Below are 11,431 nucleotides of genomic sequence, written 5' to 3' on the forward strand. Positions count from 1 at the left end.
AGGGCGACTTTTCGTAATGTTAGGGCGATTTCATTGTTATGGCAATTTTTTCTAGTACTAGAAAAATAATTTTATGAGTGTAGATCCGATTCGTCTAATGATCCTTATCAAAAATATATACACTACACTTTGACTAGGGTCAAACCCGTTTACTTCTAACTAACGATTCTAATATATATTTTTTCTTTATAGAGAAGGGAGATACAATATAGTAGTGATATAAATTTAAATAAATAAATTGTATTAATATCATGAATAAACACTTAACTTTTTTTTAAATATCCATATTTTAGGGCATATATGGCCTAAAATGTTCAATTTTGTAAGTTAATTTTTCTTAAAATAGTACCTTAAATAATTGATTAAATAATTAGCAATACAATTATTATTTGGTTAGGTCCAACATCAATATATAACAGACACATTAAGTTTATGAAATTTTTAGCAGTCGAATACTTTTATGTAAAATGCAATAACTTTAAGGTTCACGATAACCTAAAATATTAGGCGATCCATGACCTAAAAAGTAAGGAAAAAAGTCAAAATACAGATATTTTTATGTGCATGACCTAAAAATTAACTTTTAGTCCATTTTTAATTTTTTAGGTCATGCATGACCTAAAATTTTGTTAATCATTTTTCTGGGTGTACAAGTAATGAGTAAACAAATTTCTGCCCCACATTTTCCCTTAAAAACCTTAGGCAAATAAATGCCTGGTAATTGCATTAGCAGTACAAATAGTTGTAAATATATAGAAATTACGCAAAGTAATCAAGTTAATTTCGGTGAAAGCATTTACAAAATAATATGAAAGCCAAAGGGCTTAAGTCCTTGTCCAGCAATGAGATTTTTGAGTGTCCAATATCCTTATTTGGCCAGAGATAGCTTAAACTCATTTAATTACCTTGGCTCAAACTAACGCTTTTCGTAAGTTTAGTAAATTTAACGTAATAAGTGCATTGGCACTATGAGCTAAATTAATCACTGGTGATTAGGGAATGCATTGATAATGGAACATTCAACAACAATAAACCATTCAGCGGTGCAATCGGGGCTTGTATTCCATTGTGTTTGGGGTCTCCTTTCAGAGCCAAATTGGGAATTAAGTCCAAACCGGACTGGGTGCACGTCAAATTGTTTACTATTTAATTGGTTTTGGTCAATTTCCCAACCAACTAGTTTCCTCTGCCCTCGCACACAAAAAGGTACGTAAACAGCAGCCAGGGTCCAAGGAAAAGTAAAAGAATCCCCGAAAGAGCTTACCGGGATGAGCATGAGGATTAAGGGGCATTAAAAGTTATAAAACAACAAGATTATGGCTTTGCTATAACAAACACACACTCAATTGGTCGAGGATGAATTTGGACATATCGAATAACAAGTTTGAGGACTTTGTTTTTCTATGAAAGTTGGAATCAGCCAAAAATACCTCCGGCTTTTAAAAAATAGTTGCCCTTACTGGAATGGAAACATCTTTTTTAATATTCTCTTAATGAATTAAAAAAACACTTGATATGATTTTTAAAATTTTACTCCCTTTTTGTTACTTGTGTTGAGCACTGATTTTATAATATTTAAATGTTCTCGTTCTGGCTGGCCAAATGTACGCATAATTAATATGACGGCCAAGCTTAAGGGGTGTACACTCAGAAAAAAAACAGCGACTTAAGCTTGATTTCGAATTGTTGTTTGTGCTTGTTTTAAGAATGAATGTGCTGCTCGTTTTGGAATCAAGAATAAACCATTCTTAGAATTTAAAATATCCGAGAACGTGATTAATTTAAGGCCGATATTTATTGAACTGGAATAAACAATTATGATTTCTCGTAAACCTAGGTATAAAATATTAAAAAAAAAGATTAAGAAAGCCACAAACTTTCTTAAATTGATCACTAAAACCACTTGATTTCCGAAGAATCAGGTTTCTATATCCTTAAATATATAATGATTTACACTCTTCAGTAAAATTAAATTGAAATATTTTAACAAGTTCAGTTTGTGCTTAAGTCAAACATTAAACACAATACTATAACATTTATTTATCGAGAACAAATATCGCTTGAACCAAATAGAAATTGTATTTAATTCAAAAACCCAAAAAAAACTTTAAAAATGTTTGTAAATGTCAAGCTTAATTTAAGAAAAGCTCACACTTAATTTAAGCATAATAAATTCTTGGTTTTACAAGATTTTGTTCTTTATTTCGCAAAAAATGGTTTTAGAGTAAAACATTCTTGAAATGAAAAACTAAGTCCATTTCGTATCTGTGTTACTTTTAAGTCTAACCTAATATTGAATGTATATTTCAAGAATTGGTTTTTTTAAGGTTTTGAACTTAATGGAAGAACCAATTACAAAGGCCACCGACGAAAGTATGGAAAGAATTTATCAATTTGGTTCTGAATCTGACTCAAATTCAGAGAGTAAAGGTAAGAAGTAAAGTTGATAGTTGATAGTTATCCATTCAAAAATTTCTAATATTTATTTAAAACGCTAATCAAACAAGTAAATTTCTATAAAACGACCGCACTGAGAAAAAAAAACCAAGTCTTAATTTAAGAATAAAATTCGTAATTTCGGAACATTTTGTTCTTACTTTTTTTACCCGTTACTCGTACAGTAAAAGTGTCTGCTAGATTTGTCGGAAAGTATGTAAAAGGTAGACGAAAGCGTTTCCGACCCTATAAATAAAGCACTAGGCGAGTCCATCTAGCCATGTCCGTCTGTTTGTCCGTCCGTATGAACGCTGAGATCTCGGAAACTATAAAAGCTAGAAAGTAAGGATTTGACATGCAGATTCTTGAGGTTCTGGGACAGCGCAAGTTTATTTCAGCAGGGTACTATTCCCACTCTAACGCCCAACCGCTCACGCTAAAACCTGTCTAGATTTTGAAAAATTGAAAAAGCAATTTTCTTTGAATAAAATTATATATCTTTATGCCAAATTGCCGAAATCGGACTATCCATAAAAAGTTAAAAGCAAATAAAAAAATCGACGCTAGGTGGAGCCGTTGCGGGGAGTACAGTTGTGAACAGCCGCTTCGCTGCATATCTCCGTCTCCATCGCACTCCTCTAACGGGTATTTGATAATCGATGGCATCGACTATAGTGTTCTCTCTTGTTTTTAAAATAATAGCGTAGCGGGTGGAGGGGTTGCCAATTTAAATTTCAAATATTTTCTTAGGAAAACGCAGAGCGGAGTTCGAGCCCACGAAACATTCTGCAAATATTTTTATTTACACAACCTCCCATATGCACTTTATATGCCTATTTCGTATTAGAAGGCAAGCTGGCCTAACGGTAAGTGTTCTTGGGAAGAGTTGCTTTGCTGCTTGCATATCTCCATCTCCTTCGCACTTCCCTTAGCTGAGTAATGGGTATCTGATAATCGATAGCATCGACTATAGCGTTCTGTCTTGTTTGATGTCTTCTCAACAACATTTATTTATATCCCCAAACCAAATTCTGGATCCGCCACTGGTAGGTAACAGTAAAATGTTAAATTATTCCAAAAAAATTGTACTTTAACTAGTTAAAGTTTTGCTTTTTTATTAGCCTATGTAACGATAAAACCCATTTTCTTTGCCACGTCCATTTTCAAGCACTTTCATTTTGAACGATTTTCGTTGCATTTTGAGTGAAATTAAAACTGCCACACTTAGTTTCCTTGTTTTTGTTTTCGTCGGTGTTTTAGCTGTTGTTGTTGTTGTGTTTGGGTGGGCGGAAGTTGGACGTGCGGGCTCTGTAAGGGTTAAGCTGCTAAACTACGACGGGCAAAGAGCCGAAAGCAAAACAAAAGAAAAGTTTTATTTGCATTTCTTTGGCATTTCGCTGCCAAAGGAAAGTGAAGCGAAATAATTCTGCAGGTATGCGATGCGGCATGTCCTGGCCCAGAATCCAAAATGTAGAATCCTTCTGCAGGATGGCTTTCCGGCCCAGGGGAAGGTCCCAGGCCACGTTAAACTTGTTTCATCTTGGAAAGTACAACAGCAACGGCAACGGCAACAAAAAAATAAAATAAAACAAAATAAAATACGGCGAAAAAACCAAACTCATTTTACACAGATTCCTCGTCGTTCCCACTTTTCATCTTCCTTCAGCCAAGCCACTCAAACCCGTTTCTCTACATATATCCAATTGAAATGAATTTGTATCCTGTGGACACACACACACTAATACAGCGGCACGCATGCAACAACAGCGAGAGCAACAAGGACGAAAAAGGCGAAAACTTTGCCGACAAACTTTGACTTTGGTTATTGTTACAGTTTAACTTTGTTGCCTTTGCTATTCATCGTTTTGCTCTTGTTTTGGCGCTCCCTTTTGACAGGATATGCACCATCTGAATACCCATTAAAAATCGAGGGAAAATATATATTAGGGCCTATATATTGTCATTAAAAGGGAATATTTCAAGGCGGTGCACTGTCAATTTTATGTGAAATTGAGGTTTATATTATATTATGAGTGTTATATCATGAGTTTTATGAGTTATATCATGAGTGTACGCGAGGAGACTTCTATCTATAGCCGCAAAATCCAAAATCTTCTACGACAGTCCTATCAAAAAAACTGTTTTATAGATCGCCAGGTATCGTCATTCTTTTCAGATTTTAAAGGTCGATGGTCTAAAAAGAAATTACTGTGAAAGTAAAAAAAAAAACTGAAGCTGGGAAGACCTGTGGAGCAACAATAAATAATGTTTGATTTTCTCCCTGTACTGCCAGTACCACATTGCATTCCAAAAATTATTAAATTAACATGAGTTTTGGACCATTTTTAAGTTAAGACATAAAGGTGCGACTGTTTGGCTGTGAGTTCGTCCGGTCAACTTATTGTTCTAGGCTCCTGCAATTTTGTTTGTCATATTAAGCACGTTGCTATACACTTTTTATATACAAAAGTGCTATATGTTGTTGAAAAGCTATTTGGAAATTTTAGTCACACTGTATCAACATAATTGCTCCAGCAAGTAAATTTTCTAAAAGATTTCTACTCTTCTGTGTTGATTTAGTCGACAGTAATTCAAAAAGGCCCGATTAACTCTTTTTTTTCCGTGTTTAGCGGTGTTTTTTTATATAATATAAATAGCACAAAGCACTTAGTCTTTTTTAACTTATATGCTCAACTAAATTGTTTTTCTTCCAGTTACTCGTAGAGTGAAAGGGTAATAAAATAGGAGGAAAATTAAATATATGCATTATTGATCCTGACCCGGCGATTAATCTAACCATGTCCATGTTTCCGTATGTATCTATAACACTTATAACGTAAGAGAAATTTAAATAGATTTTGTTTGCCGATACCTTTGCACATGTCGAATTATTCAATCGTATCATTATTACTTAAAAAGTTTTTAGTGAATAAACCAATTGATTGCATATTTCCTCTCTCAAGAGTTTTATTTTGAAATTAGTCAAGAGAATAAGGGGTATCTGATAGTCGAGGCACTTGACTTTAACGTACCTTCTTCCTTTGATATAGGAATTGGAAAATGAGAATTGCCAAGTCGAGTAGGTATTTTGAATTCAATGCCCACGTACCGCTCTCAGTTGACCTTACTGTAGTTGTTTTTGCTTTGTTGTACCGCTGTTGCCCCTGTTGTTTTTGTTTCCCCTGATGTTGCTGGTGTCGCCAACACAGACGTCACAGCCTTCTATCAGCGAAAGGTGGAGGCGGCAATTGTAAGGGATATGCCAAGAATAAACTTTTCAAATAAAATGATTTCTTATTTAGGCAGCCGATTTGATATACGCCTCCATACCCATCCCCGTTTCCATTTCACTGCCAGAAGTTACCATGGCTCCGATCTGAAAATGGAAACTTCTCTGGCTAATGAAATCGGTACACTGTATCGTTTTTAAATAAACTGAATATATTTCTTTATTCAAAGAGTTTTAAGTTTTTATTTTAAGGAGCTGTGAGCTTCCTAGGCAGACGACTCGCTAGAAGACTCGCTGGAGCTTTCCTGGGACGACTCCTGGGACGACTCCTGGGAGGAGGATGAGTTGCCGCCCTGAGGAGGTCCCTGAGGTGGTCCTTGGGGAGGTCCTTGGGGAGGTCCCTGGGGAGGTCCCTGGGGCGGTCCCTGGGGAGGTCCTTGGGGAGGTCCCTGCGGTGGTCCTTGACCTCCCGAACCCTGAGGAGGGCCCTGACCTCCCGGAGGACGACGTCCCTGGACAGCAACCAGCGCCACCATGGCGAGCAGTGTAACGAGGAAGAAGATGCGCATTTTTATTTTGTTGATGATTGACCGAACTAATTCAACTGACTTTACTAACCTCTTATAAGCCCTATATATACCTAATGAATTTTAATTGAATCGGATCGATTACAGGTGTTATTGCAGTCCCGTGTTTTCAATGGACAAACAAAAACTTTGATGCAAATAGTGACGCAGTCCCAACTGGAGTTGTGTAAGCCGTTAATAGCGGATATAGATATAATAGAATTGGTATTAATATTTACATAAAATATAGGGAAAGCCAGAAATATAATTTTTATTAAAGATCATTATAACGAAAAGCTAAGATGTAAGGTATTTTCTTAACTTTCTTATTGTTATGTAATTTTCAATTAATTAAATTACCTTTCCATTGATGCCAAAGTTTACAAGAAGAAAGTTCAAAATATGAGTATATTTTACTTTTGTTATGTCAAAATACTTATGCCGACCAGTGTATGTCCAAAAACGCCGAAGCTATAATTTAAAAAATTTGTTTCATTATTTTTCCGATTATTCCTATGGGGGCTATAGGATGTAGTCTGATCCGGCCTCTGCAGGGGAATAAAAAATCATTAACTGTCGTAAAAATCCTTAATTTGTAAGTTATTTAAAACAAAATAGTATAGAAAAATGTAATTTAAAATAAAATGTAAACAATAAATGTAAGCAGTACCAATTTCCTAAAACATTTATATCTAAATTTTTATATTTAGTTATATCCCATTGACTTACCTCCTTTACCTATTTTTAGCAACTACCAGATTTAAGGTCCGTTGAGTTCCCATAAATATGCATTTGGATTTCACTTAAAGGCTTTTTAACTCACCCAAAAAGTGGATATATAAAAATGGCAATGAAATAAAGTCGGCCAAACAATTGAGCTGAAACCTTAAGCTCTTGCTGGGATTTGGCCAGATAAAGTGGAAAGTCCTTGCAGTTGACTTGCCCCCACGAACCCACCACTTCGCACATTGCACAGATCCTTGAGCATTTGGCACTTGGATGATACACCCAACTTATAAAAATTTCTACTCATGATTTCGCTTTATTGCTTTATGACTGTGTGTGAGTTTTAAAATGCCAGGTGGAGGCATACAGTTTGGAGTCTGTCCTAAAAAATAAATAAATTTGGTTTATATTTTTAAATAATAAAATTAATAAATACATTGCTTTACAAAATATAACAAGGAGGAACAAAATTGGGAAATGAGTTCGCTTTTGTCTAATTTTTAGGTTTCAAACAAAAGTCAATTTTTCTTAGTGTACACTCTTATGAATATTTGAAAGTACTGCCAGACTCAAACTTTGACATTCAGACTGGAAGTTGCCTTTATCCCGCGGGAACATGCACATACATATATCTTGTAACATTATATGCCGAAGTGTTAGCACTTTCACTTGCAGGATTTCTTTTCGTTATTTTTTTTGCGTCTCGCGATTGTCGGTCTGTAGTTTTATTTATGAATCTATTTGCAACAGAAACAAAGGACCTTTTTCGTTCTCGTAATAACCTTTGATGATCTGCTTGCACGGCGCGTGCTGTGAATTGTCAATAAAAAGGCAATTTCAACGCTCTAAGACCAGTTCGGTGGATTGGGTAGGGAAACCCCACAATTTGAACACCGCAATCTTTTGTTTTTCTATGTGGCAGCTTTACTAGAAATATTGAGTGCCACCATGGACGGAACTACACGTGGTGACGAACCGCAACAGGAGAGTGTGCGAAGGTAAATACTATATATGTATATACAAAAAATTTAAAATTTGATAGAGGTGTGCATTCCAAGACTTTAAGGAAATCACTCAGTTAAGAAGAAAGGGCGGTGAATGTAAAAATGTGTGCCGAGTGGGGCACAATGTGTAATTTATAATAAAAACGCGCGCTGAATGACACCATTGACACCATCCTATGCTTCTTTCTAAAGTTGCTAAATAAACAATACTTTGGGGTTCTTTTTAAATAGATCAATCAGATTTTCCGATTTAATAAAACTCCCTTTGTTCTGCGACTTTTAAAATAAAACTTTTGTTGAGGGTAAATATTTTAAAAAAGACTAAAGAGGCAAACCTATACTTTATGCAGTTAAAGGGGTATTTTAAAAGTTATTGACTAAAAAAGTTTAAGCACAATAGTTAATAATTTTTTGGTAGAAGCCCTATAGAAGCCCTTACAGAACTCAACTTTTGACATATCGTCCTTGAAAGTCACGTTAAACAACAAAATTCTCAAGTCTCATGAGTTCAGAGAAACGTACGTTGCCCGAGCATTCAATTTTGCCGAATGGTAAAATATATACTCAGTAAATATATATACTCAATATTTATTATTTAACTCGTTAAGTAAAAAAAGAATATATGTTTTTATATCCGTTACTCGTAGATAAGGATCACCAGCCGAGTCGATAGATCCATGTCCGTCTGTCTGTCTGTCCGTATGAACGCTGAGATCTAGAAACTATAAGAGCTAGAATGTGGAGTTGGCATACAGATTCTTGGGCTTCCTGGACAGTGCAAGTTTGTTTAAGCAGGGTGCCACGCCCACTTTATCGCCATAACACTAAAACCCGCCAACATTTTTAAATATTTTGTTTAAATTTAAATGAAATTTTGTTATTTATTGTTGGCCTCGACTATCAGAGGCCCGTTACTCACCTAAAGGGATGCGATTGCCACCTAGTGTAGATTTCTTTATATGCTTATAAATTTTTAATAGATGGTCCGATTTGGTACCATTTTTGGCATGGATATAGATAAATGTTTTGCCGAAGCGGAAAGAATAAAAACATTTTAAAAAGAGTATTTACCTAGTCGAATGTGCCAGTATTTTTCGTCACCAAATTTGATATCAAAACTTTTGTATGTTGAAGGTGCGATCGTCAGGACCCCTTACCTTGTTAAGAGGTGTTTTTTTTGATAGTGTAATAGTATCAAAAATCAATGAGTTTCAAACTATAAACAAGAGAATATGGTACCGGCTACTCAGCTTATCTTCTTCTTCTATTGCGCCAACTTGGCCTGCAGCGCCAACTAGCCAAAAGCGCCCCTAGAGGCTTTGTGGCGTACTAGTGAAAACAGCTTATTTGCATGTGGTGTGCAATCTCGATTGAATTACAAAATATTGATTATTATTTGGTAATAACTTTTTAATGAGTGGTCTGATTTTAATAATTTTGGCATGTAGATAGGTAATGATAATAAGAACAAACGCTTACCTAAATTTTTACGAAATATTAAAAAATGTGGGCGCTAGACGGGATTTAGTGTTATAGTCGTGTGTGGGCGTTAGAGTGGGTGTGGCACCCTGCTGAAACAAACTTGCGCTGCGCAGGAAGCCCATGAATCTACATGCCCAGTCCCAACACTCTAGCTTTTATGGTTTTCGAGATCTCAGCGTTCATGCGGACAGACGGACAGACGGAAATAGATCTAGATCGACTCGGCCAGTGATCCTGATCAAGACTGTCTAAGCTTAATAGGGTCGGAAACGCTTCCTTCCACCTGTTACATACTTTCCCACGAATCTAGTATACCCCTTTACTCTACGAGTTACGGGTATAAAAAGTTTCCAGACATAGGTACGTTTACGTTTTAGAAGTGAATGCTCAAATTTTTACGCGAAGAAAAAAAGTTAGTAGTCGCGCCAAAATTATTGTATAAAAATGTACGTTACATTAAGCAGCGAACTACCTAAGAAATATTCAGAATGGCAAATCCTTTAGACCATCCGTTGAACGGGTGGTTAAGGGTAGATTCATTTTAAAACAAAACGGTAATAGTTTAATCCATAAGCTGAATGAGTACATTTTCTGCATTTCGACTTCAGCCGAATGAGAAAAAAAGAAAAAAAGAGCCGAAATAAGGAGTTTGTGCTTTTAAAAATACAATTTAAAACAAGACAGAACGCTATATTCGACTAACTATCAAATACCATTTATTCAGCTAAGGTGAGTGCGAGAAAAAGCGTCTGTAATTGGAACACACTTGCACACTTAATTTGCTTATATATTTTTAATGAATGCTTCGATTTGAAATATTTTTACATGTAGATAGATATTAATAATCGACAAAATTCCGTTTTCTTTTTTTCCAGAGTCTTCAAATATGTAGGCTTTAGGTTTTAGGGTTATGGGAGTTTGTGGTCACTCCAGTGGGCGTGGCACCCTGTTGAAATAAACTTGAGCGTAAGTGGGCGCAGAGCCTTGAATAAAAATCTATTTAGTCAAAAAGTAAGTAAGGGTCATATGGCCATAAGCAATTATACTTTCCACACACGCAGGGGTTTGGCCTAGAGCAGTTTAAAAGAAGGATGTACCACTTTGCTTGTTGGGTTAACAGGTCGATCGAATGTTTGCTGATTTGCGGTCAACTGGCATTGCCATCGGTCATATTTTGATTAATCCAAACGCAAATCCACTCACACACTCAGATAAACACTCACCGGAATGCTGATGAGGAATTTAGTGTCTGGTGTGGAGTCCCGGTTCGCATGGGCTCGGTTCCCTTCATCCGGTACGTACTGCTAATACGTCGAACGGGGTCTAATAGGCCTGATTCGATTGCCCAATCGGGCAATAGGCCAAGCTCCAATTTTGAACATCCACTCCCGAACCACACACCCATTTCCAGCCCCAAAACATCAGTATGCTTGGTTGAGTGAACCGAACTGGGGCCAGAAATGTTATTATGCAAAATAATAACAACGCATCGCACTATGAAATTAAATTTTGAATCCCAGCAGTGAGTAAACTTAAAATACAAGTTATTGCAACGCCACAAACCGTTTCACATGTGTGGATACCAGTATGAGAGTTGCCACATGACTGCCTTTGACTCTGACTCCGACTCGAGTCTTGTGGATGAGGACGTGGGTCGTTCCTGGTTGCCGGCCGATTGGATGCCCTTTAAAAGGTCCCTTGAAATACATTCGATAACAGGGGTTCCAAAGTAGTTTGTTAAATAGTTAAAGCTCCTATTACATTTCCAAGAAACCGAACGATATGTTTCTGGTAGTGCCTTACATTATTATATAAAATATGGGGAAATACCAATTAAGAAAAAACGTTTGGTAATGTAATTTGTTAAAAAGGTTTGAAAATAAATTGCATTAAGGTGTGGCAGAAAAATTTCTTGTTAAAGAAACTAGATTTTTTCGAGCGTAAGGGATTCACACTCCTTCTAAAGCCAACTATAATAAATTTTCTAA

General features: G+C 36.1%; 1 protein-coding gene across 1 annotated transcript; it reads right to left on the bottom strand.

Annotated features, from left to right (window-relative positions):
* Positions 1 to 5,859: 5,859 nt before the first annotated feature.
* On the bottom strand, positions 5,860 to 6,277 carry whe (what else). Its single transcript, XM_017076307.4, has one exon. The coding sequence runs from the start codon at positions 6,232 to 6,234 to the stop codon at positions 5,932 to 5,934; it is 303 nt and encodes a 100-aa protein (XP_016931796.2). The 5' UTR covers positions 6,235 to 6,277; the 3' UTR covers positions 5,860 to 5,931.
* Between the last annotated feature and the right edge of the window lie 5,154 nt (positions 6,278 to 11,431).

Source organism: Drosophila suzukii, chromosome X (assembly GCF_043229965.1).
Source record: "Drosophila suzukii chromosome X, CBGP_Dsuzu_IsoJpt1.0, whole genome shotgun sequence".
Classification (NCBI taxonomy): Eukaryota; Metazoa; Arthropoda; class Insecta; order Diptera; family Drosophilidae; genus Drosophila; species Drosophila suzukii.